General features: G+C 39.7%; 1 protein-coding gene across 1 annotated transcript in view; it reads right to left on the reverse strand.

The window, feature by feature from the left end:
* Positions 1-567: 567 nt before the first annotated feature.
* Positions 568-23,103, reverse strand: part of IL1RAPL2 (interleukin 1 receptor accessory protein like 2) — a 1,633,909-nt gene continuing 1,611,373 nt past the window's right edge. The window contains exon 11 of the mRNA XM_073599302.1: positions 568-13,172. Within this exon, the coding sequence (XP_073455403.1) occupies positions 12,484-13,172 (689 nt within the window). The 3' untranslated portion in view covers positions 568-12,483. The remainder of the gene's footprint in view (positions 13,173-23,103) is intronic.

Here is a 23,103-nt window from a genome sequence, read left to right on the forward strand (position 1 = left end):
TAGAGCCAAAATGTTTTTAGAGTCTAGGGAAATAATGCTTGAGCTGGCCATACACATATAGAACAAAAGTCTAACAGAGATTCCTTCATCCATTCTACACAGTGAAGATGGACTAATCTCCTGCTGCAGTTATTGTATTTTGACAGCTAGCCCTGTCCGCTATAAAATACCAGGCCAGCAGTTGCATCTGATTTTAATTTTCCATCCCACTCCTTCAATTTTTTAATTGAAGGATATTGGGCAGGAGGTGGCAGACTGGACCACCCACTGATAAAATTTCAGCCCATTTATCAGGAGATTTAAATAGAATATGGCCATCTTCAAGCATACATCTAATTCAGATGGCATGGTGATCACCACTGATGCACAGAATACTGGATATGCAAATTATTTGTGTTTGACACCTCTCATGATTGATGTCTGGGCGATCATCCACCCAACTTGTGTATGATGGACCTTAATCATTCTGCATTCAATGCATTCACACCCAAGGTAGACAAGCTCCACAAAGTGAAAAACCTGAAGATTGTTCAGTTCAGATGACACCTTTATTGGCAAACTGATTTCTTGGGTCACTCTTGTTTCAGCTCAGGCATCAATGTGACAGCAAATAATGAAAAGTACAAGTTTACATTGAATAATATGTATATCACCTATACACACATATTCCCACTTCAACAAAATACTAAAAACTTTTACCTGAACTGCAGAGGGACGGAGACACTCTCTGCTTGATTATCAATGCAATTGTAAAACTATCAAATTAACACACCTGAAGACTCAGCTATTGCTTTTGTTGTCAGTCCTATTGCTGGCATTTTCCATAGTGTGTTGTAAATTTTTTTATTTGAAATAACAACACCTCCAGGATTAATCCTTTATTGGAGAAATATAAAAGAGAAGGGTTTGTCCTCCTATTTAAAAAGGGGATACTATTATACTTCTGCTGGCAGATGCATCATTCAGAAGCTAACATTATGAAGAGGAAGTAGAAGTCAGACCGCAAGTATATTGCCCCATGAAGGCACATTTTGGGCAGATTCTTTGCATGCTTTAGTAGCATAGTTTGTGGAATTCTCCTTTTCTGAATGGCCTTGAATCAAATGCAGAAAAATGCAGCCTGGTATTTTCCCAGTTTTAGAACTTTGTTGTTCTTAGAAAATCACATGACAAGAGACTGCAGTATACCCAGAAGCACTATAAAACCTGCTGAATATAGATAGAATGCTTTTGTAACAAAAGTTAAACCGTGTTGACTTTGTAACTTCTGCAGTTCCTCTGTATGATAAGGCATTATAGGAAGAGTGCATGACATCATCATATTAACCTAGTGATGTCCCCTTAAAGTGTTACTGAACCCACAACAGTAAAATCAGTCTGCATATGCAGTAGGCTTGTTATACTCATTGTGTAAAAAGGCTGTTTGACCCTGTCTTCTCTGATCCTCCCCTTCTTTTACTGTCCCCATCTGTTGATAGTATAGAGGCTTGGGGGCACTCTGCACATGCTCAGATTGGTGCGTATTGCTAAAGAGAGTTTTTTTTTTGGGGGGGGGTGCATTTAATGAGCTCAAGGCCAATCGGTACTGTCCAGACAGAAAGTCAGGGGTCATGCAGCCTCATAAGACAGTCAGAGGAGAATGAAAACGCCTCCTACAAGCTTTAACCAGTGCTCAGCCGGATACTGATAGAAGTCACAAGACTACTATATACTGCTGATGAAAGGTATTTTGCAGTTTATATTTACTTAAATAATTGCATTTCTATGTTCCGTTTACTGTGGGAGACCAGATATAGTGAATGCAGGGTTCTCGGTTTAGTAACACTTTAAGGTTCACCAAGCACATCCAGCCTCACTACACAATCTTTGTACAATCATCTTTATATCTACCAAAACTATGTAATACAAGGACCTGCCTAAACAATTCACGCAATCTGTAGACAATCAGCCAGGCCCTTGTACTACACGATGTTGATAAATCTAACAGAGATCATACAATTGGATTGTAACGTGGTCAGCCTAACAAGTATCACCTGCAGATTGCAGGACAGGTGATATCTTATATACTGTAGCTGCTCACAATACTAGTAAAGTAGGTTAAGTAAGTACATAAGGCAGGAACCCTTCTTGCTATTACATGAAGTGGTCAGAAACAGCTTTACAACTGAACTAAGCAATCCAAGTCCTAGCGCCACTGTTGTACTGGAAGACCCATAAGTATGAATGCAAGCAAAGTTCACAACTATCAGATATGGGCCCGGGTTTTGATACTTTTACTTTGAGGATAAGCACAAAGACAGAAACCTGTATTTACTGTATATTCATATAAATTGGCCCTTGCTGCAATCCAGACATTAGGAAACATTGATGTATACTGCAGGTTCCTGTTCATGAGTCCCTAAGCTTTACTTCCCTATGCCTTCCTTGAATGTAATACATATCCTAGTGTTTATTTAAATTGTTCTAATTTGCTTCCTTTTTTGTAAAATAAATTGAAAAGGGAATTATTTCACAAAACTATTTAATAATATCTATGGTCAATGTTTAAAATCATATATTAATTTACAGATTGTTTTTTATTTTTTATTTTTAGCCTACTCCTATTAATCTGAGTGACCCTGTAGTTTTTAAATTTACTTTGTAAAGAGGATGGCATCAATAAGACTTTCAACTGAAAACCTTAAAAAGAAGAAAACGTTTTCAACAGGAACAGTAAAATACCCCACACATTTACTTCCTTGAATTCTGTAACATGTATTCACTATGCCCTGTGCGGGAGCACTGCTGTGCCACACAATCCACAGAGTCTGATTCTGAACTACATAGGTGCTGAGAGGAGCAGTTGCAGGAGGTACAGTTGGTATAAGATTGCAGGTAGCAAGGTACCATGGGATATGTAGTCCTTTAGAAGTTGAAAGTAAACAGCAATAAAGCTGAAAAGCATGCAGGGAATCCATGAAGAGATGGCCAGGCACCACTCAAAACATGGAAGAAGATTTTGAAATAAATGTCTGATTTATTTGTGCCCTTCTGGAGATTTTGGTCTTCAAGGCCCAAAAGAGCTATTCAGCCTTTCTATTCAGGAGTTTGACCTTGATTCTCCTAAGGTCTTTGAGGAAGATATTGAGGAGGGTGAGGTGGATGCAAAAGAGGATCCTTCAGAGGATATTTCACCTTCTGTGTATTATGGGACACAAGCTAAGGCTTCAGACCATATGCTTTCTACAGGAAGCTCTTTTATTCTTGAATACTAGCCTTTATCTAACAGCACTGGAATCTCTTCAGCCTAAATAAGCTCTTGTGGGCACTAAACACCCGGTGAAATCTAAAAATACCTTTCCTCTTGCACATGTACACGCAACTGTGCTTTGTATACGAATTGGCCAAATCCTCACACAGTATTATAGTCCACCAAAACCGAGTTATATGGTTTTGAAAATTCATTTATCTAAAAATAGTCTATCCCAGTAGTAAATCCTGCCATCTCAGTTTTCAAGTATTTTACTGTTCCTGTTGAAAACATTTCCTCCTTTTTAAGGTTTTCAGTTGACAGACTCATTAAAACCTTATTGATACCATCCTTTGCTCTTGTGGTTCCTGTCTTGCAACCAACCATTACAGCCATGTCCATTTGTCAGACTGTAGCTAAATGGACTGAACAAATGAATAGTTAACATGATTTTACATTGGAAGGTCATGGTCTCCTAGAACTATTAAATCTTGTGTCTTCAGAACTGCTATGTTGTGTTAATACCAAGAGAATTTAATTCACCAGGCCTCTAAGTTGACACTGCTCTCTGCGCAGATGCACACAATTTTGTGGTTAAAGGCTTAGTATGCTGAACCTGCTTGTAAAAGGCATCCTTTACATATGTCTTTCAATAGTGAATGCCTGTTTGGTGAAGCCCATGATAAATTTAGCAAAAAGTTACTTGGGAAGAGTACTGCTACCCCAAAAAAACAACCTAGACCTACTACTAACTGAAAGGAGTTCTTTCGCTTCTTCCAGGCATCCTCCTCTAAATTCATCCTTTTATCACAAGCCTTGGACCCCAAAATCCTAAAAGTCATCTCATGAGCCCTCTTCACAATAAATGGATATTATTCACTCTGGAGTGGGGGGGATATCTGTTGGCCTTTGCACCATTCTGGAACAAAGACATCTTAAATCCCATGGTTCCAATCTGTAATTTCCAGGGGCTACTAAAGATAAATTCTATCCCTTCCTCTTCCACGATACCTACTCTCCAATCAGCCAGCTTCACCTTAAAACAGGCAGACTTGTGGGTTTCACTAAATCAATGTCTGGCACAAGGAGTGGTAATCCTAGTTCCTGCAGAAGAAAACGTCAAAGGGTTTTACTCAAACCTATTAACAAAAACCAAGCAAAGGCATTCATTCTATTTAGGTCCTAAAATCCCTGAACAGATAAAAATTTTGCATTCAGTCCACAAGGTCTGTGAATGTTTTTCTCAGATCAGGTGAATTTTTGGCATCAGTGGACAGCCAAGATGCCTTCACATTCCCACACACCAACACTTTTTTTGCCTTGCGGGAAACCTTGCCATCCGTTTCAGGCTCCCTTCTGCCCTACTCGTCATGGGATACCTAGATGACCTGCTGCTGAAAGACTCCTCAGCCACAGTTTTGTCTTCCAACATTCAAAGAAGTTAAAGAAATCTGTACTCCAGTCTTCCAGTCACCTAGAGTACCTAGTACTGATTTTAGATATGGTCCAGGCCAGCATTTTCTTCCCCCAGTTCCTCCAGGAAGGGGAGCTTCTCCGAGGTCCAACTGTCAGACTCACAGATCAACCAGGCATCCCTTGATTCTGCCTGAGGGTTCTGGATGGCTTCCTGCAAGGTGGTGCCCTTTTCTCAGTTCCACTCCAGACCTTTGCAGCTCAACATTTTCATGATATGGGTGAAATTGATCCCTTCTCTAGGTCACCCACTACTTCTCTCCAGGTAGGCAAAAATCTGCCTGGCATGGTGAATTTTCACCTCAACCCTAGATTTTAGAAAACTGGTCCCCACAGTACTCCCCATTAATATTCTGGAACTGAGAGCTATAAGACTGACTCTCCTACACTGGGCCTCTTTGCTACAAAGAGGAACTAGAAGTTTGGCATCTCAAAAGGAGGCAAGCCTGATTCTCCCTTGGGCAGAGAACCATGTTCCAACACTCTCAGCCTTTTACATACTAGGTGTGGAAAATTGGCTGGTGGACATCCTGAGTAACCAACGCCTAGACTCAGGGGAGTGGTTCCTTCACACCCAGATTTTTCTGATGCTATTTCAGAAGTGGGGAACACCAGATGTGGACATTGTGGCTTCCAGATTCACCAAGAAACTGAACAGGTTTGTGATCAGATCCAGGGATGTCCTGGCCTTTGAGGTCAATTCTATGTACCCCATTTAGTCTGGTGTATGCATTCCTCCCTCCGGTGAAGTTTCTCCCTTGACTGCTCTGCAAGACAGAGGAAGGATGGATTTAGGTAATCCTTATTGCCTTAAATTGGCCCAGGAGAACTTGGTTCACAGAAATGCTCAGACTACTGGCAGATGTGCCTTAGCCTCTTTCAAACAATCCAGAACTCCTACCACAGGTCCCTCTATTCCATCGTGCTTCTCCGTTGTTGGCTTTAATAATATGGATGTTGAAACACAGGTCCTAACGTATAGGGACATTATTGGTTCTGTCATTCCCACTGTGCTCAAAGTGTGAAAATATACTTCCTGTAAGATCTACCATTCCACTTGGAAGACCTATTATGGCTTGTAGGAAAGCAGGCACGTCAACACATTTGAGTTGTCTATTCCTCAAATTCTGACCTTCCCCCAGTCTGGTCTACTGTAGACCAGCATTTGACTCCTAGTACTCTAAAGTAACAGGTTTCAGCCCTAATCATTCATTTCCAAAGACCTTTGGCTTCATAAACTTTTGTTAAGACCTTTATACAAGGTGTGGCTCATGCTAATCTCCTGCTTTGACCTCTGACTTCCCCCTGGATTCTATATCTGCTGTAAGTGTGATAGTGCTGGACCAATAGAAGTGACAATTGGTTCCAATGGATCTACTTTAAAGTGACTTTTCTCCTTCAAAAATGCAGATTGTCTTCTGGGCCTCCCACCCACCTCCTGAGGTGGCCCTGAGGTGGAAAAAGAGGAAACCCCCCTCACTGTTCGAACTGCACTTCGGGATCAGAGATGTTAAAAGAATGGAGTACCTGTTGGCCTCTCTAAATAACACTCTTGATATACATAATCGAGTATGGGAGCCATGGGTCTTGTTGGAGACTCCTATAACCTAATACTTCGTAACCCTCGACCTCGCAGAGATTGTCTGCACTTATGATTAGTGCCTCTCAGGTGGTGCAGAGCTTTTGGGGCAGGTGGTTGTCCTCTCTTATTCTCCCTCCTTCACTACTTTCTATCCCGTTTCTTTCTTCTATCCCTGACTCCCCTTAACCTTTTCATTATATTTTTCTCCTCCTTCATTTGTTTACGCGCACTTATGCAGGCTAGATTTTGGTGTGCTATCTAATTAACACAACAATTCTACATGCTATCAATGGTTGTAAGCTATGCACGCCTGCACCGAACTTTACCACTGGCCAAAATGTTTGTTGATTACATGCCAGATATACTTTTACTACAACAAAGCATGTTTTCCTGTATTTTATGTTGGAAATTCCTTTTTTCTTGAAAAATCAATAAAAATTGTTAGTTCTCAAAAATGCAGATTGGTGATCGAAATATAGTGTGGGAGGACCTTATTCTGATTCTAGGCTGCTTTCCTTTTAGATAGTGACAAAGAAAATGCCCTTCAGGCTGTAACTTCTTTAGATCTGTATGGAGGAGCTCCTAGTATAAAAGTGCATCTCACTTAAAAGACTCTTTAAATTATTTATTGGTTGACCATGGGAGGGGAGAGCAAGTTGATTGGGGGAGAGAGAGCTTGGTGAAAGAGAAGAGTGATTTATATGCTGGAGTAAGTAGAAGAGTTAAGGAAATTAAGGATTTGAGGAATCTGAATATTGTATATAAGGGAGGCACAGTTGAGGTTACATAGTTACATAGTTACATAGTAGGCGAGGTTGAAAAAAGACACAAGTCCATCAAGTCCAACCTATGTGTGATTATGTGTCAGTATTACATTGTATATCCCTGTATGTTGTGGTCATTCAGGTGCTTATCTAATAGATTCTTGAAGCTATCAATGCTCCCCGCTGTGACCACCGCCTGTGGAAGGGAATTCCACATCCTTGCCGCTCTTACAGTAAAGAACCCTCTACGTAGTTTAAGGTTAAACCTCTTTTCTTCTAATTGTAATGAGTGGCCACGAGTCTTGTTAAACTCTCTTCTGCGAAAAAGTTTTATTTCTATTGTAGGGTCACCAGTATGGTATTTGTATATTGAAATCATATCCCCTCTCAAGCGTCTCTTCTCCAGAGAGAATAAGTTCAGTGCAACCTTTCCTCATAACTAAGATCCTCCAGACCCTTTATTAGCTTTGTTGCCCTTCTTTGTACTCGCTCCATTTCCAGTACATCCTTCCTGAGGACTGGTGCCCAGAACTGGACAGCATACTCTAGGTGTGGTCGGACAAGAGTCTTGTAGAGTGGGAGAATTGTCGTTTTATCTCTGGAGTTGATCCCCTTTTTAATGCATGCCAATATTCTGTTTGCTTTGTTAGCAGCAGCTTGGCATTGCATGCCATTGCTGAGCCTATCATCTACTGGGACCCCCAGGTCCTTTTCCATCCTAGATTCCCCCAGAGGTTCTCCCCCCCAGTGTATAGATTGCATTCATATTTTTGCCACCCAAATGCATTATTTTACATTTTTCTACATTGAACCTCATCTGCCATGTAGTTGCCCACCCCATTAATTTGTTCAGATCTTTTTGCACGTTTCCACATTCTGCGGAGAAGTTATTGCCCTGCTTAGCTTAGTGTCGTCTGCAAATAAAAGGTGTATTGAGCACAAGAAGAACTGAGATGAGACGGTAGAGGAAGGGGGTGACAAAAGCAGAGTGGACTGTCATAGTGTGGCTTGGGGTAAAAAGGGGGAATGAAGGAAACTGAAAGAAAAGGTGCATACTAAACGAATGTCTCCTAACTGCACTAAAGGCAGTCAGCCAAGTCTGGAGCTGATGCTGGCATCTACATTTGAAATACAAACATGGGTGGACAGATGTGGGGTGCAGCTTAGATCAACAGAAGGGGTGTGAATTAAGGATACATTATTGCTATATAGATTTTATGGACGTATATTACTATATCAATTGCATTCGATAATTACAGTATATTTACTTTATATTTACAGTGTCGGCGCTGTCTGTTCACCTGGCGACTCATCGGAGGGATGTTTTTGGCGTGAATATTGGACGGCTTGTCCATCCAATTGTTGGCGCCTCCCCTACTGTATGCCTGCGCAACGTTGGTGGGTGTATGGCGGCGGTGTTCATATAGGTCCCATTCATAAGAGGCTGATTCACTCTGGTGATTCTATCTATTTTCTATGGTTCACCTATTGTATCACTTTGAATTGGAAGTTTTCATGGTTTAGTCGCAGGTAATTTGTATACTTTTCATTCACCATTATTTTCTATTGGAACTTCTTCATCTAACCTTTTTCATGATTTCACTTTCTAACTTTCCACCTCTCAACACCTTTGTAACCTATCTACACCTGCTTGGACTTCGCTGACACTTCCTATTATAATAATATTATCTGTCCTGCCCTCTACCGAGTACAGGACACATTGCACACTATATAAATTACATTACTCTCACAGCAGTCCTTGTTTGGTTTCAGCATTCATGGTTACCCATGATCAATTTTCACTTTTTAGAAATCTACCCTCCTTGGATGTTGTCCTTGCCAGGCATCGGGCCGCTCCACGCCACCTCAGCTCCCTGTGGCGATGCCCCCAGGGGGTCTCCGATCTGCAGTGCCACACTCTCATCACATAGTTACGTCTGTAAGTACTTTAGACTGTGGGGGCTTTTATGGGTTTAATCTTTATTCTTACTTCTCATTACCAACCCCCTTTCCTTGGCAGGGTCAGACCATATAGATATTTCTACTACCATATATTGCATACTCCAAGTCATGTGCATGCTCCTGAAGATTGGATCAATCCATGAAACGCGTAGAGATGTTTAATGCCGTGTCTCTACCTACCATACTCTTCATACGTGCATTATGCAATATCAGCTGTCTATTTTATGTGATGATTTGTTTTTTAGCATATGTAAATTTGTGTGTATATATATATATATATATATATATCAACTTTATTGATTCCATTATGCATCATGATTACCATTATATACCAGATTATTGTTATTATTATCATTTTTAAATACATTTCTTTTTGTGATATTATTGATAATGATTTCTTTTTGTACAACTATGTGCTTCATTCAAAGTCCCACTGCCCCTTCCCCCATTCTCATTTAGACAGGGATGGAGGCATTGGACCTTACCAGGTCACCGCCTCATACAAAGTCCCAAACTGTTCTTGTTCTTTAGGAAAATCCACTTGCCTAAGAAATTCCATATCTTGGAGTACAGTACAGGACACAGGCACCCATTCCCATTTTCTTCTTATTGCTTGCTACAAAACTGGAGTTCCTCAAAGTGAGTGGGAGGGTTCCCAGCAAAGCTTTTTTCCGTGTCCAATTATCTGAAAGTAGTGGCATACAATCCATGGTCTATGACTACAGATCATGTGTCCTGTTCTGTACTTCAAGATATGGGATTTACATGTAATTCAAATTTCCATTTTTTAATTTTAGATTGTGGGGGCAGGGAAAAAATGTTGACAATTTTTTTTTACTGCTCTCTGGTGTCCTGTTGAGGAGATTTCTTATCACTTTTTGTTCTGGCAGCACAGACACTTTTTTCTTTTTTACAATGCATGTTAAGGGTGTGGTGGGTAAGGTACGAAATAGATGAGTACTGTCCATGATACTTTTATTATTTGCACTATCAGTTAATTTTTCAAGGCAAGCTTTTGGAGGCCTACCTTCTTCTTGGTCCAAGCAGTACTGATACATAAATGTTAAGACAAATCTGCAATTTCTCAAAGAAAACAAACAAAGATAGGTAAAAAAAAGTATCAGACAGCACTCAACGGTGTTATAGAGCAAGTTTACTAATATGGCTACAACCAACTTGAAGCGGAGTTCCGTCCACTTTTGAGAGGTGGTCTTAAATGAAAGACCACCTCTCCATCGCTCGTTTTTGATTGGTTAAAATCTTTTTTTTTTCTTATAACTTACCTTTTTATGAAGTACAGCGTGTACTTCTGATCCATCTGGTCCATGGTGCAGGACGTCATATCCTCTTCTTCGGCGAGCCCCCCGATGTCTTCTGGGACATGTGTGTCCCCCAGAAGACAGCCGGCCATTCACAAAACGCCGCACAACATGCATGCGTAGTAGGAAATGGGCAGTGAAGCCGCAAGGCTCCACTGCCTGTTTCCCTTAATTAGAATGGTGGCGCCTGCACCCAGAGCCGATGGACGGATCGGCCTCGGGGGGCCGACATCGCAGGCTCCCTGGACAGGTAAGTGTCCTCATTAAAAGTCAGCAGCTACAGTGTTTGTAGCTGTTGACTTAAAAAAAAAAAAAATTGCGGGTGGAACACCGCTTTAAGCATAGGGGGTAAGCCATTGGAGATATTCCCTAATTTCCTGTTTTGGTGAAAATGCTGTATGTGGTTATAGCATGTGAGGGAGAATGCTTGCAACAAGATCGTACACAGCAATGATGACATGAAAGAAGTTCTAATCCTCCTTACTGTCCAAAACTAAAATAAAAAAATAAAAGTTACACATTGAAAGGTCTGGTTGATTTTTCCACAACTGTCCCTGCCCTGTAGTGAACTGTCATGTGTGCTTCTGAAGTCATACCGTAATTTAGTAAAATTAAAAACAAATTTATTAAGTACACACCTGTCAGAGAGAGAAATACATGTTATGTCATTGCTGCCCCTCCTTCTGAAAAATGTTAGCTGCCATGTTGCATAAGTTTTTTGTCACTTGTGCTGATGAGCAAAATTAAAGCTGAAGTTTAATCTATTTATATTTTGTCTATCCTCATTCCTCCTTTCCCCTTTATCAAAGTGCTAATGATATTATTGAATAAGACCATCCTGTTTAAATTGCATAACTTACTCAAACTCAGTGATATTATCTGTACTTCTCAATGCAGTGCAGACAGATATCGGTTGGTTGGAGGAGTCAGTAGGGTGCTATGCATAGCTCCCTGAAAACATGTATTTGATATAGTAAGTCCCCGTTGAAGACCTTGCCCCTCTGTCATTGATACAGGGCATATGGTGAAATATTGGTTAGTACCTTTTTCAGGTTTTTACCACAGTCTGTGTCCCACAAGTTGTATTTTTGGGTTTACTTCTTGTCCTAGTGACACCATGTGCATCAGGACATAACAAAGTGTCACTAGGACAGGAAGTGAGGGGGTATCTCCCCTGCATCGATACACCATGGCAATATAACCTGACAGAAGCCAGAACCCATCAGCACTCTAACCCAAGGTAAAAAGAGTTAGAGATTAGCTTTAACTGAACTTCTAGCTCTGAATTTAGTTTGCCTCTATATCTAGTGAGTGATGCATCAGTCAGCGACATATATAGTATTTCCATTTATAATTCTTGCCCAGGAGATCTTATTAAATTGCACATCTTAAAATATGTTTATTTTCAACAGTGAGTCATACTGGTTAATAAACAGTTTTCAAACAAAAAAATCATGCTTCCAGTATGTAAACAATGATGACAATGTTGTGCTTAAATGACATAAAACAGCCTGGTGTGTAAAAATATCCCTCTCACTGCCAGAGACTTACCACTATATATTTCTCTAGCACTGAAAGATTTCACCAATATGTAGAATTTGTTGTGCATTTTTATTGGCTGAAAATCATGGCCATGCGACAGGTTCAGATAGGGCCCACCAACCCTTACCACAATCCCTTCTTTACAAATAAGAAATGCTTTCAGAATGTGCTATGATAATTGCATAATTAGAAGTCTAAAAAGTAACTATATTTATTTATTTATTTTTTTATTTGTTTCAAATGTACTGAAATTTTCTTTGAAATATATAGAAATACTCATGTCTTCGAATATTGTATTTAAGTCCATCAAGATTGCGACGTCTAATCTAAAATATTTATAATGTGTTTTTGTTTTGCCTGACACCGCAAGAAAACATTTATACTGTAGATCTTATAACTATGTTGAAACTAAAAAAGAAAAAGTAGATATATCAATATTTTTGTTGTTGTAAACAAATTGTTCCAGTAGAAAACTGAGTAAATGTGCCACTGCTTAAAAGCATGTTTTGGCACTCCTGTGGCATGAATTTAAGGTTCTTTAAAACTTCGGAGAGCTTAAACAGCAGCAAAAAAAACAAACAAAAAAATAACTGGTCTACGTCTTATGTTGTACTACCAGATATCACTGGAAATACCAAGCTCTCTTGAAGTGATTGGTATCAGAGTATTGTTGCCGTGGTACTCCTGCGGGTCTTTGCCCATGTTATTGTGGCTCAGCTGTCCATTGAGCAGCGTTAATGGTATGTTGCAATATGTATGGTGATTGCCTAGAGGCGCTACGGACAAAGGCGGAGCTGGTTTCTCATAAGCCCTGCAGAAATGTCTCATTTGCATGGCCTCTGCATGATGGTAACCTGTCATTTCTTGAGATGGTGCCAGCGTGCTAGATGTCCCTGTTATGGAAATGGAGGGTACAGTTTGCAGGTCTCCAAAAAGACTTCGCTCTCCGCTATCCATGACATGCTGCCTAGATAGCACTTCTTTCTTTTTTGTGGGCATTTCATAGACTAAGCGCTTCCAAAATTTTGAATTGAGTTTGCTGCTTTTTGGACCATCCCACTTAATGAGTGACTGATGTTTGATGGCATGTTTTAGGGATTCCACCTCTTGATAGTTCACTTTTCCTCTCAGGTTGGTGCATTCTATTATTATGACTTTGATTTCACCACTGGTCAGCATGTTATGGAGTCTGCTGTCCAGCACAAAAATGCTCCAGCCTCTTCTGATGACATAATCTGGTGTTAGCACAATAATTAACCTTCTACTCTGCTCCACACATCGAGCAAGGTCTTCCATATATGCTGCAAGAAAACAATTGGACAGTGTTATTCCATTACTGGCTAAGTGTTTTTTTTTCTATACTTTTGCTTTAATGTCATATGATCTGAACAACTGTTATTTAAAGTGATTGTGACATCTAGGATAGGAAGACTCCAAAACGATATAACATAGTTTAGTGTCTGAGATGCTATATCTCCTTTGAAAAGTAGCTTAAAAATACCCACCGATACCCCACTCCTTATGAAGCTTAATCCCATGCAACCCATGTCCATTAATCGTATATCCCTGCTCACACATAGCTCTGCTTATATTTAATTATTTTACATAGAAAAGCTAAAGGATAGTTGTAAAGTATCCAGTTTTTAGTCAGGTACATATAAAAGAGCGAAGTAGACAAGTTATATTTCCAGCTCAACCTTAGAAACTAAATTAATGACCAATGTGCATATCTTACATGATGACAGATGTGTTCTATTGCAGTGTTTCAAACACAGAGTAGTTAGGTCTGCAGGAATGCCAGAATTCCAGACAGAGTAATCTCTGGAACTGAATCAACTACATTCACTCCAGACAAAAAAAGTTTTCAGGTATCATATTCTTCCTGAAAGTGGTGTTTCTTGCTTTCAGCAAGATGGGAATCCGACTCAGAAATCCCTCGTTCCTTTAAGACCTGGGTTTTTACAGCCATGCTGTTAAAGCCAGTGGCCAAGCAGCAGGATAGACTAGAGGTTGCTTGGTTCTGAGTAGGGTCAGCAGAAGTGCTAAGACCTTTGTGAACACTCTGGGAGCAGAGGATAGGCTGAAGGATAGTGCAAGAAACTGGAAGTTAATTTCTGCCACTGCTAATTGCAAAAATTGCTGATGAGGTGGGCAAATAGACATCTTGGCCATTCATTGATTTCAGGTATTCCCCCGTGTCTCATAGAGGCAATTACTGACCTTGCTGATTCCATACAAAATTTTGGAATTTGAAGGAATCTGTTGAGGGTTTTTAGGTCCAAAATATGGCAAATATCCCTTTTGGGACTTGGTAACATTCAACGTATTGCCAGGGAGAGCGCCCAAGCAGGATCCAGTTCCCTCCCCAAAAATTACAGGCAGTCCCCACAGCATGTGGTTCAGGAATGGTTCCCAATGTTTTACTGAGGTTGATACAATACTTCTTTATACTTATGGTTTTACAGGCAGCAGTTTTTCACTCCCAGGGATCTTATGCTCTTTCCCTCAGTGAATGCTTTGACTAAATTAGATATTTGTACTTGGGCAAAATCTTTTTATCCAATATTTCATTGAAGGACACAGCCCATTACTTAGGTAAGATGAGTCTTTATCTTATGTTTTCAATATTTCATTTGGTAACTTCTTACTGCTCTTTGTCAGTGTGCAGTAGTCTAGCCACTAGCAGGAGCTGTGCCTTTGAGTTGCCTAGTGTCCAACCTCCTGGAGGCGGGGTGTATACCCAGAGGACAGATGCTGTGTCCTCCAATAAACTAATTAAATAAAGATTTTAAAGCGAGTTCCAATTTTATCTTACTTTTATATTGCAATTTAAAAATTATTATATTTGATGTTCGTATAATACTTTCCAGAAAGAGAATTAAACAATGTTTAAAAACTGCATATAGATATGTATGTCATTGCCATTAATATTTACCCCTATTACATAGCAAGCTGACAGTAGAGCGGATGGAAAAACTCTATTTTTTTTTTCCTTTGCTGTGCTTGTAAAATGAGCACAGGCATTTCAGAAGACTGCAAAGTTTTTTGGCACACTGCATGGATCCCGCAATTGTAGCGTTTTGATAATTCTGCTAATTACATGCAATAGATTCTCCTGGAGTGGTGTTCATGTTAATGAGTTTGGCTTGGGAGAAGGTATGAATGATGTATTGTGACGTGCATATTTTCCCTCTGCTGCCAGCTAAGCGAAGCTGTCATGTTTGGTGCCAAGTAACAAAGGTATAAGTGATGCTGTGCTTGATCGAGGCTCCAATTACAGCAGCAGAACAATAACACACACCCTTGTGTGACTGTAACCTACAATTACACAGTCAAGAACTTAACTTTGAAAGGACTGTCCAATCAAACCCTAAAGTGACTTGAAATTACCATGTGCTGATGTAATCAACCACTACAGATACCTTAAATTAGTATGTTCAAAGGAAACTCACCATGTGAACCCTCCTAACACAAACATCCATTTTCTGATCTTGATATAAATTACAGGTGTTTATAACATGCCAGATAAGGGGTATGGATCAAGCCAAAGGATATTTATTAAGTGCACAATGTTCTAAAAAAAAAAGGATTTTTTTTTATAAGCTGCATATTTTAATGTGGAAATTAACCATAGTCTTTTATTAGTGTTTAAAATTGTAGTAAACTCTTTCTTACTGCTGAAGTAGATTCCATCCTACTGTTGACATTGATCTAGACTTTGTTTCTTTTTTTTTTTTTTAAACTACATTTAATAAAAATAAAGGTGAACAAAGATGATGCTCAATTCTGTATTTTGACTATTTAATAGTTTATCTGTTGAGATTTGTTCTGTACATATTCAAAAACCTCTCATAAACCCCTTAATGTTTCATTAGTTAGCTGTCACAGTGGGTAAAATGGAGATTTAACACAGATGAATAGATCTTTGCTACTGAGGTCCCATTCACACTAGGACCTGCATGTGCGAATCACATGCAATTCTGTGCAGTGCGATTATATATGTGGTGTGGGTAGCCAGCACAGAACATGGGTTTTTATGCATGGTATTCTAGTGTGAATAGGCGTGTTTGTTTAGAGTTCTCATTGACAGCTTATTATTTTCTGTGTGCTACACATGAGGTAACTACCAACAAGCAAATATACAGTGCCTTGCAAAAGTATTCACCCCCTTGGCATTTTTTCATGTTTTGTTGCCTCACAACCTGGAATTAACATGGAATGTTTGAGGATTTGCATCATTTAATTTACAGAACATGCCCTCAACTTTGAAGTTTTTTTTTTTTTTTATTGTAAGCAAACAACAAATAGGACAAAATAACAGAAAAAGTCAATGTGCATAACTATTCACCCCCTAAAGTCAATACTTTGTAAAGCCACCTTTTGCGGCTATAACAGCTCCAAGTCGCTTTGGATAAGTCTCTATGAGCGTGCCACATCTTACCACTTGGATTTTTGCCAATTCCTCCTTGCAAAACCGATCCAGCTTCTTCAAGTTGGATGGTTTGCACTTGTGAACAGCAATCTTTAAGTCTGACCACAGATTTTCTATTGGATTGAGGTTTGGGCTTTGACTAGGCCATTCCAACACATTTATATGTTTCCCCTTAAACCACTCAAGTGTTTGTGTTTGGGGTCATTGTCCTGCTAGAAGGTGAACCTCTGTCCTAGCCTCAAATCACACACAGTGTGGTACAGGTTTTGCTAAAGAATATCTCTGTATTTAGCACCATCCATCTTTCCCTCAACTCTGAACAGTTTCCCAGTCCCGATGGTGTTCTTTGGGTGATGTGATGTGTTGGGTTTGCGCCCGACGTAGCGTTTTCTTTGATGGCCAAAAATTTCAATTTTAGTCTCATCAGACCAGAGCACCTTCCTCCATACATTTTGGGAATCTCCCACATGCCTTTTTGCAAACTCAAAATGTGTCATTTTGTTTTTTGCTGTAATGGCTTTCTTCTGGCCACTCTGCCATAAAGCCAAACTCTATGGAGCGTACAGCTTATTGTCTTCCTATGTACAGATACTCCAGTCTCTGCTGTGGAACTCTGCAGCTCCTCCAGGGTTACCTTAGGTCTCTGTGCTGCCTTTCTGATCAATGCCCTCCTTGCCCGGTCTGTGAGTTTTGGTGTGCGGCCGTCTCTTGGCAGGTTTTCTGTTGTGCCATGTTCTTTTCATTTGGTTATGATAGATTTAAGGGTGCTCATAGGGATCATCAAAGATTTGGATATTTTTTTATAACCTAACCCTGACTTGTACTTCTCAACAACATTGTCCCTTACTTGTTTGGAGAGTTACTTGGTCTTCATGGCAGGGTTTGGTTAGTGGTGGCTCTTGCTTAGGTGTTGCAGCCTCTGGGGCCTTTCAAAAAGATGTGTATATGTAATGACAGATCACTTGACACTTAGATTGCACACGGGTGGACATCATTTCACTAATTATGTGACTTCTGAAGGGAATTGGTTGCACCAATGCTTTTTATGGGCTTCATAACAAAGGGGGTGAATACATACGCACATGCCAATTATCATGTTTTTATGTCTGAAAAATTGTTTTATGTATATATTTTTCTAATTTTACTTCACCAACTTAGACTATTGTGTTCTGATCCATCACATATAATTCAGATTAAAAAAAAACCATTGAACTAAAGGCTGTAATGTAACATAATAGGTAAAAAGCAAAGGGGGGTGAATACTTTTGCAAGGCACTGTAACTTTCAGTAGTATATCAATGTATTACCAGTGTAGCCCCAGTCTGCTAACAGCTGCACCAGTCAGCATATGTGATCAATACTGTAGTAAAACTCTCTTCTGTGGCTGTCTGCAGGGCCGGTACAAGTGTGTGTGTGTGGGGGGGGGCAGTAAAGAGTCGGATGCCCTGGGCGTTACATTTTGCTGGTTGGAGGGGGGCGCAGGTGAAGTGCCGAGAGTGTGCTTCACAACTGTGTGTCACTATACACACCAGCCGACACTGCTGTACCTGTAAAATGGTCTGTAAGATATGCCAAGTGTGCGCCTGCACCCGGCACAAGTCCTTCACCTCCCTTCTCTGCCAGCGCCAGTAGCGTATCATCCATGGGTGCGGGGTGTTCACTGCACACGGGCCCCCAAAGGGGGGCCCACTGTGACCCACCCTGCACACATGGAATATTGTCCCTTGACAGCCAGGGATGATTGGTGAGGTGGAGGGACAGTTGCAAGTACCAATCTCCCTGCATGGCTTTTCAGACAGCCGCTTCTCCTCCCTCATGCGGCTGTCAGCTAATATGCCCTGATATCTCACCAAAGCCCATCAACAGGGCTGAGAAAAAAATTCAATTGCAGTAAATATTACAAAATTAAATTGTAAAAAATTGATAAAAAATAAAATTGCCTACAAAAATATAAAATAAAAACTACTAACACCCCCCCCCCACCCTATCGACACTGTCCACTGCCCCATAAACCCCCCTTCCCCAGAAGCACTGTGAAAAAAAAAAACATAAAAAAATAGATAATAAAAACAAAAAACTGCTGACACCATCCACTGCCCTACTGTCACTGTCCACCCCCACCCCCCCCCAATCATTGTGAAAAAATAATCCAAAAATAATATGTAAAAAATAAATAATAAAATTGTAAAGAAAAATTCTGACACTGTCCATTGTTCTACTGACACCATCCATTGCTCTGCTGACACTATTTTATAAGTGTTTCTGCAACCTCACATACGCACTCTAATGTGTTTTGGGGGTGCACCCCCTTCTTCAGAGCTGTGCTGTTCTACCTCATGTCATCCTTCCATTTATGTGCTGTATACTTGTGCACCTTTGTGAATATGCATTTTATTGGTTGCTTTTCATATTAATAAATTCCGTTTTTACTCAGATAATGCACTAGGGGTTTGCGCCTTCCCCTTGTTTGTTTTTTGTAGTTCCACATGGGATATCCCCATCTGAGGAGGGCTGCATCCACTGGGCATTTGGACCATGTATGTGATATGATATTGGTTGGCTATCCCTCTGGCGAGGACCACTGAGCGCTGGGAGTGTTTGACTGTCTTTTCTTGTTTCACTTCCTGTTTTGGCTATGGAATAGGAAGTGAAGGGAAATCTCCCCAATGGGACACATATGGCAAACAACTGACAAAGGTTATAACCAAAAATGAAAAAAATAAAATTTTGCCTTTAGTTTTACTTTAAAACAAGTCCTTATTTTCCTCTGTAGTTGTAAACATTGTAGAGGATTTAAAGTGATATTGTTGCTTGTATATAGTTACATAGTTAGTCAGGTTGAAAAAAGACACAATCCATCCAGTTCAACCATAAATAAATAAATAAATAAATAAATAAATAAATAAAATTAAATTTAAAAAAACGTACAATCCAATATACCCAATTCTATACCCACAGTTGATCCAGAGAAAGGCAAAAAACCCCAGCAGAGCATGCTCCAATTTGCTACAGCAGGGGAAAAAATTCCTTCTTGATCCCCCAAGAGGCAATCAGATTTTCCCTGGATCAACTTTACCTATAAATGTTAGTACCCAGTTATATTATGTACATTTAGGAAAGAATCCAGGCCTTTCTTAAAGCAATCTACTGAGCTAGCCAGAACCACCTCTGGAGGGAGTCTATTCCACATTTTCACAGCTCTTACTGTGAAGAAACTTTTCCGTATTTGGAGATGAAATCTCTTTTCCTCTAGACGTAAAGAGTGCCCCCGTGTCCTCTGTGTTAACCGTAAAGTGAATAACTCAACACCAAGTTCACTATATGGACCCCTTATATATTTGAACATGTTAATTATATCCCCCGTTATTCTCTTCTTCTCAAGAGTGAATAAATTCAGTTCCTCTAATCTTTCCTCATAGCTGAGCTCCTCCATGCCTCTTATCAGTTTGGTTGCCCTTCTCTACACTTTCTCCAGATCCCCTATATCCTTTTTGACAACTGGTGCCCAAAACTGAAGTGCATATTCCAGATGAGGTCTTACTAATGATTTGAACAAGGGCAAAATGATATCTCTCTCTCTCTGGAGTCCATACCTCTCTTAATACAAGAAAGGACTTTGCTCGCTTTGGAAACCGCAGCTTGGCATTGCATGCTATCATTGAGCTTATGATCTACCAAAACCCCCAGATCCTTCTCCGCTACGGATTCCCCCAGTTGTACTCCCCCTAGCATGTATGATGCATGCATATTCTTAGCCCCCAAGTGCATAACTTTACATTTATCAACATTAAACCTCATCTGCCACATAGTTGCCCAATTAGAGACATCCTGTAAGGACGTTATTCCACTGCATAGCTTGGTGTCATCTGCAAAGACAGAAATGTTACTTTTGATCCCAGACCCAAGATCATTTATAAAGATATCAAAAAGTAAGGGTCCCAACACTGAACCTTGGGGTACACCACTGATAACCTTAGACTTTTCAGAGTATGAATCATTAACTCCTACTCTCTGAATTGTGTCTTTTAGCCAGTTTTCTATCCATTTACAAACTGATATTTCCAAGCCTGTAGACTTTACCTTACACATGAGCTAAGTGTGCGGAACTGTATTGAGCGCTTTTGCAAAATCTAAGTATACCACGTCCACCGCCACACCTCTGTCCAAGGTTTTACTTACCCTGTTTCCCCGAAAATAAGACCTAGCGTGATTGTCGGTGATGGCTGCAATATAAGCCCTACCCCCCAAATAAGCCCTACCCTGTTTCACCGAAAATAAGCCCTACCCTGAAAATAAGACCTACAAGGAATTTAACTAGGGCTTATTTGGGGGGTAGGGCTTATATTGCAGCCATCACCGACCATCACGCTAGGTCTTATTTTCGGGGAAACAGGGTATCTCTTCATAAATAGAAATCAGGTTTATCTGACAACTTCTGTCTTTCATGAATCCATGCTGGCTGTTGCTTAAAATGTTTTTTTTCCGGCAAGAACTCGTCTATGTGGTCTTTATTAAACACTCCAGTATCTTCCTAACTATAGAAGTTAAACTAACAGGTCTATAGTTACTTGGTAAAGACTTTGTTCCCTTTTTTAAATATAGGCACCACGTTCGCCCTGCGCCAATCCAGTGGTACTATTCCCGTCATTAATGAGTCCCTAAAACTTAGATACAATGGCTTTGAAATTACAGAGCTCAATTCTTTTAGGATGCCATCTGGGTGGATGCCATCAGGTCCAGTTGCTTTATCCACCTTTATCCTGTCTAGATATTTCTGGACCATATAATTTTTGATCCATTGTGGATCATTCGGGGCTGTGTCACTACCACCCCCATTATGGACATGAGCTCCCCCATGCTCTTTTGTATACACAGAGCTGAAGAAAGTGTTTAATAAATTAGCCTTCTCTTTGTCCCCAGTCACCCACTCTAGATTATTTTGTAAAGGGCCTACATGCTCAGACCTGACCTTTTTACTATTAATATATTTGAAGAATTTTTGGGGGTTTGTCCTACTATCCTTTGCAACCTGTCGTACGTTTTACATTTTTGCATTGTTGATTTCCTTTTTACATATTCTGTTAAATTCTTTGTAACATTTAAACGACACTAGTGTTCCTTCATTTTTATAATTTTTTAAAAGCTCTTTTCTTATCGTTTATAGCTTTTTTAACTTTGACCGTGAGCCACATAGGTTTTATTTTTAGCCTTTTAAACTTATTGCCCATGGGAATATACTTTGCAGTGAGGTCCCAAACAGTCTTTTTGAAGAATTCCCATTTTTTTTTTTGTTTATCGATGCCAATATTCCCTCCTAAGTCTAAGTCCTGGAGAGCAGCCCTCATCCTTGGAAAATTTGCTCTCTTGAAGTTAAGTGTTTTTATCTTTCCTGGTCTGGCTACAGGCTCATTAAAATTGTATACATATAACTGCACATGCTTTCTTATAAAGGATTTATGTTTCTCTTTTTATTTAAAGGGTAACTCCACTTTAGTGGGAAAAATTGTAAATAAAAATTAACATAGCATATACTGTCCAATTACTACACAACTCATATTGTAATTGAACAAATGTTAATTAAAATTAAGTTTCCTTTTTAATTTGCAGCGATGTCATTTTCTGCAAAATGTAATATAGCAACCTGGAGGCTTTATGTACACAGATAATGTAAAGAACACCCCCCAGAAATTTAATTTCCTGTTTGTGTGATTGGCTTACTGATTTTCCCAGAAGTCTACACTAAGATGCAAGTCAGATTTTGGGTATCCTCTGCAATAAAAATGTAATTTTTGGTGGGATACTCCCAAAGAAAAAATCACGTCTAAAGGGATTCAGACCCTGACATGTTCCTTATTGGAACATTGCAATTGCAACAGCTGATCGATAATGAAAAAGTCACTCCATTGTGCATTTATTTTGCACATGGACACAGACAAATAAACAGCTATTTCTTCAGAATAACAAAAGGTAAGAATCTGCAACACAGTTTGTTAAAGTCCTTGCAATATACATAGGGGTGATTTTTTTTCAACAAACTTGGATTTAATCTTTATCCTTTAACTTTTTCTGAACCTAACATTTTAGCTTGAGTGTCAGTGGAAACCTGAAATCCAACCCTACTGCATATACACTCCCTAACCTCTCACAAGTACTCTGACCCATTATGCTAATACCCTGAAAAGCATGTCAGTCCACATAAGCTCATACTGTAATTTCTCTCAGACACACCAGTCCTGGAATCTGCCAGACCCAAAATAAGAAACTGTAGCTCATTTTAAACTTATTTTTTTTAACTTTTTTTGTTTCTTGCTAGAAAAGTTTTTCTGTGACTCTATATGATTTATTTTCATTTAATTGCAGCTGGACTTTCTCTTTTTTAAAAGCTATGCCTTGTCATTTAACTGTCCACTGAGCCTGCCACTAATATGGGCAATCACTGAATATTATAGGCAATCACTGAACAAGAGGATAGCAAATTGTGGAGCTGGGCTATGAAGTGAGGGAAATTAAATCACAGCGAGGGCAAAAACATAAATTTGTGATAATTTAGCTAATTTAATATTGCTGTATATGGACCTATTAGAGATACTCACTCTCTCCCTTTTTCCTGTTTACTGTTCTTGAGAGTGAAATTGAAAACAAATTCCCAAAAGAGGGGAAATCTTTTAATGGGATCACTTGTTTTGGTGACAACCAGAGATTCCCTCACTTTGGAGGAATATCATTTCACTTCCTGTTTTGGCTATGGGACATGAAGTGAAGGTAAATTTCCCTCATGGGAAGCAGAGGGCAAAAAAAAG

Source organism: Aquarana catesbeiana, linkage group LG09, assembly GCF_042186555.1.
Source record: "Aquarana catesbeiana isolate 2022-GZ linkage group LG09, ASM4218655v1, whole genome shotgun sequence".
Lineage (NCBI taxonomy): Eukaryota > Metazoa > Chordata > Amphibia > Anura > Ranidae > Aquarana > Aquarana catesbeiana.